Source organism: Spinacia oleracea, chromosome 4 (genome assembly GCF_020520425.1).
Source record: "Spinacia oleracea cultivar Varoflay chromosome 4, BTI_SOV_V1, whole genome shotgun sequence".
NCBI lineage: Eukaryota > Viridiplantae > Streptophyta > Magnoliopsida > Caryophyllales > Amaranthaceae > Spinacia > Spinacia oleracea.
In genome coordinates this window covers 187,788,189-187,795,641 of record NC_079490.1, presented here as the reverse complement: position 1 = coordinate 187,795,641, position 7,453 = coordinate 187,788,189, and the positions used below count along the sequence as shown (strand labels likewise).

The following is a 7,453-nucleotide window of genomic DNA, read 5'->3' as shown; positions in this document are numbered from 1 at the left end:
AACGGATGAAGTATATAGATAGAGAGAGTACGTAGCTTTCTGATTTAATTAGTGCGTATGGCTACCCAATTTCATTTATTTTAATTTAATTGATTTAATTTAATTAATATACTCTGTGGCAAATAATAAGGGTAGGTCTTCGTCTCTGTCAGCATCATCAGAATGACACTGCAATCCATTCTATATTTGTATTACAGATACTTTCTATTTTGGTCCTATTCCTTTTTTTTCCATTTCTACATAAAAACCACTGCCGCCAACTTGTTTTATTACTTACTAGTCACTGGTATTCTATGCGCGCAATGTGTGCAGATATTTTATGTGTGCAGATATTTTTAAAAATCTGATTTGATATATACGTAAGTATGTTCTAACGTTTTATGAATTTTTTAACAATTTTTATAAGTGTATTATCGACATCTTATGAGGACACCTAAGTGCTAAGTTATTAAACTAAAGCTTAATCATAATGAACTAAAATAATACTTCAATGACTTTCTTCTCTAATTTGTTAATTAAAACATAGTTCTATATACACGCTACACTTTCTTAAACGTATGTGTACATTTTCTAAAACATGTAAGCAAATTTGCCATATGCATACTCGTATATATTAGAGACGGTTGTTAAAAAAACAAAATTTGAGAGACCTGGTATTTGGATATAAAAAAAATACGGAGTATTTGGATAAATGAAGCAATGCCCTGCAATCCTGCTACAGTGCTACCTTCAATCGTCACCGTAAAAAGTGACCGGGTGATCCAAAATTCCCGGAGAATGCGGCTTCATATATATTTAGGCAAAAAATAAATCATTACTCCCTCCGTCCCGGAATACTTGACCTGTTTTCCTTATTGGATCGTCCCTTAATACTTGACCTATTTCTAAAAATGGAAATATTCTAACAATATTATATTATTTCTCACTCCACCCCTATTAACCCACCTACCCCTACTCCATACAAAAAATAATTAAAAATTCAATCCTACTCTCCCCAACCCCACCTCTTAACCCACCTACCATTAATTACATTAAAATATTAAAATAATACCCCACTATCAACTACTCCCTCCATTCCTTTTTGTTCTTCCCATTTCCTTTTTTAGCATTTCTTTTTGTTCTTCCCCTACTGAATCTTTACTATTTTTGGCCATAGTTTTTTTACCAATTTACCCTAAGATTCCCCACTATTTACAAAAAATACCCTAAGATTCTACCCTTTCCCACCCACTTTTACCCCACCCACCTTATTTAATTAATTAACCTAACCCTACCCCCCCCTCCCTTTATTACCCGTCCCTATCTCACAATCCCTCCCTCACCTCTCATTCTGATTTCTCTCTCTCACCTCTTCGGATCTCTCTCTCTCTCTTATTTCACTCTCTCTCTCTCTTAAAATTCCTCCCCTGTTCTTGAGAAAACCCTAGGTTTTCCGCCTCTGATCTGGGTTTTCCTCTCCAAATCTCGCAAATCTGAAACGTTTTCGCAGAAAAACGTTCATAAAAATTACTCGGAATCATTTTCCGATCAGATCCCCTCTATTTTTGTCCCCTTTTTGGTCCCTAATCGTCGCTGATCTCTGTTTTTCTGGTACTTTATGGGTTCTTCTTTGTCTAGAACTCGAGGTGATTCTGGGGTGGGAACTTCTGGTCAAAGAATCCCCGATTCCAACTGTGATTGGGGATCCAAGTGCAACTGTCCCAATAACGAGCATTCCTACTCCGCCGAATATAAAAACAATCTGTATTTGGCCCAAAAAGAAAATACGAGTACTCGAAACTATTTGGAAGAATGGTTTCGGAAGAGGGAAGTGGAGCCAGGAGAGGAGGTTGAGTCAAAATATGACGATCGGAAACCCACTCCCTCAGATCTGCGTTTTTTCGGTGAAGGAGATTCCGATGAGGTATTAATTTTGATTTTTTGCGATTTATTTAGGGTTATTGATGTCGATTTTATTAAAATGGTTTGATGAATGTTTGCATGTCTAAAAAAGTGGGATTTGATAAATGTTTGATTTATTTGGAGTATTGTTCATTAAACTCGGATTATTTTCTGGAGAAGTTGCTCTGATTTCCCATTGCATGTGTTAAAAATGCAGATCTGGTATTTTTTCGAATTTTTTGGGAATTTTTTGGAGATTTGTTGGATTCATTCGGGCTTTTTATGTTATTCTTTGCTCTGTTTTCTCATTGCATGTTGTTAAAATTGAGTTCTGATTTTATTTTGTGCTCTGTTTTTTCATTGCATGTTGTTAAAATTGAGTTCTGATTTTATTTTGGGCTCTGTTTTTTCATTGCATGTTGTTAAAATTGAGTTCTGATTTTATTTGGAGCTATTTGGAAATTATTTGAAGAAAATCGGAATATTCATGTGTTTTGTTGATCTGTTTTCCCATTGCATGTGGTTAAAAATGGGATCTGGATGTATTTGGGATATTATTTCACATTTTTTGGGTAAAAATGGGATCTGGATGTATTCCGAAAATTAGTTGGATTTTAATGGAATTATTGTGTGATTTGCTTTCATTTATCTCATTGCATGTGGTAACCATGGTGATCTGAAATTATTTGGAACTTTATTTTGAGTTGTTTGATTAAATCTGATTTTAATTCATGGTCCCCTGTTATTTTATGATGGCACTAATCATGTTGTTTGTCCCCTATTGATTGCAAGGAACCAAGTGGGTCTGATTCATTTGATCTGGTGTATGTTGGAGAGTGTGAAAATGAGAATGGTGATGCTGTTGGGTCTCCAGGACAACTTTCATCTGGTTATCCCTCCTCAAAGAAAGGAGAAAAGGGAAAAAAATCGGCTTCAGCATCTGATGATGCTTAGATAAGTCTGTCTCCTTTCTCCCTTTTTTCATTTTATTGAATGCTGGCTAGCTGTGGAGTCATAAGGTGGATGCCAACAACTGTGATCTGTTGTTGGCCAGGGGTGTTGTTGTTTGGATGATGATGTTGTGATTAGTTGTATGGATGTTGATGTTAGATAATGATGTTATGATATTGATATTGATAATGATGATTGGATGATGGTGTTTCCATATGGTTATGAAATTTTGTGGAATGTTGTCTGTGTGATGAACATGATTTGATGGCTTAATGTCCCCTGTTTTATGGTATGTTTTGTGTATGATAAATATGATGCTTTGGTGAGTTTGAGATTTGTTCAGTATAACTATGTTTTGGATTAGTAAAGGCATGAAATGAATATAATTTGGGGATAGGGTTTGAGTTATTTCAGTCCTCTCAGTGTGGCCTGGTGTTGAATGCTTAATGTCCAAGCATGTCCCTTTAGGATACAATAATGTCCCTTCATTTATTGTGATCGATGATGAGTCTTTTTTTTGCTGAGGAACAAGTCCAACTAACCACAAATGCTCGTGCTGCCATTAGTATCAGTAATGATATTTCTCGGGCGCTAAGTGTTTGTGGTTTGGAGTTGTTTTAATGATGCTTGGGGACATTCTGAGATCAATATTAGGAGGTTTGTGATCTTCAATGATGTGATTGTTGATATTCTGAGATCTTTGTTTTGATAATTGTCCTTTAACTTCTTTTGTCGAACGGAGTGAATGTCATTTCACACAATGGAATGTGAATATCAATCATTCCGTTCGGCAGAAGAATGTTAAAGATATGATAGTATTGAAACTACTTGATCAATGATGTGTGTCAATATGTCTGAGAAATGAAACCCTACATGTTAATGATCTGTTTAATGCTTCATGTCCCATGAATCAGTGGAGGTCTGTGATGAGTCTTTCATTTGATGAGGTTCAAACCCTATGTTTTTATCAGTTCATGGTGATCTGATGCATTGTTGATTGTTATTGTTATGCTTGATCTGTGATGAGTCTTTCATTTGCTGAGACTCAAACCCAATGTTCCAATAACACTTGTGCACCATTAGCATCATTGATGCTCTTCCGGAGCTAAGTGTTAGGGGATAGGGTTTGTGTCAATGATGCTTGGGGACATTCTGAGATCTTATGTAAGGTTAGACAGGAGAGGCAATTCATGTCTTGCAAAACATGTATAATGTGTTTCTGATATTCAATGATGTTAGTGTTGATAGTCTGAGATCTTTGTTTTGATAATTGTCCTTTAACTTCTTTTGTCGAACGGAGTGAATGTCATTTCACACAATGGAATGTGAATATCAATCATTCCATTCGGCAGAAGAATGTTAAAGATATGATAGTATTGAAACTACTTGATCAATGATGTGTGTCAATATGTATGAGAAATGAAACCCTACATGTTAATGATCTGTTTAATGCTTCATGTCCCATGAATCAGTGGAGGTCTGTGATGAGTCTTTCATTTGATGAGGTTCAAACCCTATGCTTTGATCAGTTCATGGTGATCTGATGCATTGTTGATTGTTATTGTTATGCTTGATCTGTGATGAGTCTTTCATTTGCTGAGACTCAAACCCAATGTTCCAATAACACTTGTGCACCATTAGCATCATTGATGCTCTTCCGGAGCTAAGTGTTAGGGGATAGGGTTTGTGTCAATGATGCTTGGGGACATTCTGAGATCTTATGTCAGGTTAGACAGGAGAGGCAATTCATGTATTGCAAAACATGTATAATGTGTTTCTGATATTCAATGATGTTAGTGTTTCTGATCTGTGATGTATGTGTTGATAACCTGAGATATTTGATTCTAAACATGTCCCTCACCACCAATCACCAAAGGGAATACAGATCATGTCACATCATTGATTGATCTAGTATCCCCTTTGGTGAATTGGTGGTGAGGTTGTTAATCATTTAGAAACAAATCTGTCAATGATGTAAAACAACTTAACTGTGAGTCAATGATGTTGCCTTGTTCATTGCTTCCTTGTTTTTGCTGCTTTGTTCTTGTTTCTTTGTCCATTACATCTTTTGGCACATCGGCATCCAATGGGGAAGAATTTCCATCTGAAAATGATGTGATATGCATTCTTTCCATTTGGATGCCGATGTGTTTAGAGATGTGATGTGATAAAGTTTTTGTACTTATGCCTTGTGATCTGTGATGAGTCTTCATTTTATGAGTGTCAAAGCCTTTGTTTTTCAATCAAACTCTTGCACCATTAGCATCCATGATGTTTTTCAGGAGCTAAGTTTAATTGGAAAGGGTTTGATTCAATGATTTTTGGGGACATTCTGAGATATTTATGAATCTTTGTTTATGTGAGGCATATTCCATGTGTTATCAATGATGAATTGATTGTTTTTGTCAAAATTACATCTTTTGACACATCGGTTTCAAAATGGGAATAATTTCCATCTGAAAATGATGTGATATTATTATTTATTTCCATTTTGAAGCCGATGTGTTTAGAGTTGTGATATTGCAAATGCTGCCTTGTTCTTAAGAACCCAATGCTGCCTTGTTTATAGTGTTGCCAATGCTGCCTTACCTCTTGTGCCTATGCTGCCTTGTTCTTGTTATGTACTCATTTGATGTTTATTGCCTTGCCTTGATTACTCTACATTGATGTGAATAAGAATGATGGAAAAAAAACTTTACTAAACTTAAACATGAGATTCATTCATTGATGCTTCCAAAAGATATGCTTACAAAATGTTTTGCCTACATGTTATGCTTGCATTTAAGCTTACAAAAGTGACACATTGGTTTTACTTGTCAATTTAAAAACATGTCCCCAAAACACAAAAAGTTATCTAATTGTTTTCACCTTGCTTCACTGGTTTGCTTTCCATTCATCATAGAGTTGCATGCATTCATTAACTGCCCATATAGGTGCCTTGACTTGCTCTGGCAGTCTGCCTTCATCTTCTAAAATCTTCTTCTTGTTGTGTGGAAGTTGGTAATCATTGTTGCCTTTGTGTTTTAGAATCTCATTAGAAACAAACTGTAATGTCATCCACACATTAGACAATGTCTTAGGATGCAACTCATTAAAAGAATCATACACTGCTCCACTTAAGTCCTCCACAGTTTTAGGCATTTTCTTGTGCATAAGTGATTGTATTGACCTGAAAAATCCCAAGTCCAAGATGTTGCAATCTGGACTGTTTGCTGGCTGTTGAGTCAACACAAAAGTGAACCCATCTTGTTTGTAGTGTAGTTGCCATTCAGGATCATTTTGCAATATATGTGCCTTTGCATTATCTTGAATGATATAGATGACCTTTTCCCCTTCATGTGGTGGCCACTTTGCCTTGATTGCTGGAATTAGCATGTTGATCATCATTGCCCTTGTTTCAATTTGATTCACAGACTTCACTGGCTTTGTTTCAATGGTCCCCTTTACTCTGTTTTTTGATGTCCTCTTGGCTGCAACTGCATTTGTGAATGGAAATATGCCTATTTTACCATCAAATTCACAATTCCCATTTTCACCCCACCTTGGTCTGGCTACTGCTGCCATGAACATGAATTTTGGTATCTTGGTTCTTGAACTTGCACTTCTATGTGGATAGGGTTCATTGTTTGCAAGATAAACTCTCTGGTTTTTTTGAGTCAAATAAAACCACTTCTCATCAATATGAATGAAGTCATACATGCTGTAATAAGTTGGTTCCTGTGGTATAGTGTAATCCATTATTAGTCTGAGTACCCACCTCATCCTTGCCATTTTGCATGCATCTGAAATGCCTGGATGCAAGGGACTTGAGTGTGGCTTAATAATTTTCCTCTTGATGAGCCTCCATACTGTTGTTGGTCCCAAATTGAGCATTCTTGCAAGATCTACAATGCATGTTCTGTCCCCCATGGCTATTTGTGCAATAGAGTCATATGTGACTTGAACCTTTTTCCTGCCACACTTGTGATACTTACTTTCCACCACATATGAATCCATTGCTGCCTTCTGCTTCTTTGCTTTGTCCCATATTGACCCTATGGTTTTTCTGTTGTAATCAAATTCTATGGCTGCATCCCTTATTGTCCCAAACAAAAGAGTTTCTGAATCTGGAATTTTTCTATTCAGCAGGTACACCAAAATTTCAAGCCTCAATTCATTATTTATTCTAGGAGTCCTAGGCTTATGATGATCTGTTCTGGGTGTTGCTGTTTGATGATGAATTGGTGATGCATTTTCTGATGGTGGTGGAAAGTTCAAATCAAAAAGAAATGGTACCTCTTGAAAGTTGGTAGTTTGCTGGTGCCCTTCCCCTTCTACTTCTGGTACTTGCTGTACATATTCAGTGTTGTTTGGTACATCTTCAATAAACCCAATGTCCCCAAAATCAGCAGCAGTATTTTGAGAAGCTTGTACCAAGTCAGCAGCATCATCACCTACCTCTGAGTCAGAATCGGAGTTAATGCCATCGCCTTCATCATCAGAAAATCCGAGGAAATCGTCATCCTCTTGATCTGAAGCCATTAAGTCCCCTGTTTTTTTGCTATTTAATGCTGAATTGAGGAAGAAATTTTGGTGTTTTGCTTGTATTTATTGAACTTGGTAAAAGTCAGATTTTGGTCTT

At 36.4% G+C, this 7,453-nt stretch overlaps 1 protein-coding gene across 3 annotated transcripts; it reads left to right on the top strand.

Annotated features, from left to right (window-relative positions):
- The first annotated feature begins 1,069 nt into the window (after positions 1-1,069).
- LOC130472435 (uncharacterized) lies at positions 1,070-7,098 on the top strand. Of its 3 annotated transcripts, none has more exons than XM_056843376.1 (3): positions 1,070-1,903; positions 2,674-2,839; positions 6,961-7,098. In XM_056843376.1, exons 1-2 carry the CDS (start codon positions 1,598-1,600, stop codon positions 2,833-2,835), a joined length of 468 nt encoding a protein of 155 aa, XP_056699354.1. In that variant the 5' UTR covers positions 1,070-1,597; the 3' UTR covers positions 2,836-2,839; positions 6,961-7,098. The 3 variants fall into 3 exon arrangements, with proteins under 3 accessions (XP_056699354.1, XP_056699352.1, XP_056699353.1); XM_056843374.1 differs by having other exon boundaries at positions 6,958-7,098; XM_056843375.1 differs by lacking the exon at positions 6,961-7,098 and having other exon boundaries at positions 2,674-3,988.
- The last annotated feature ends 355 nt before the right edge of the window (positions 7,099-7,453 follow it).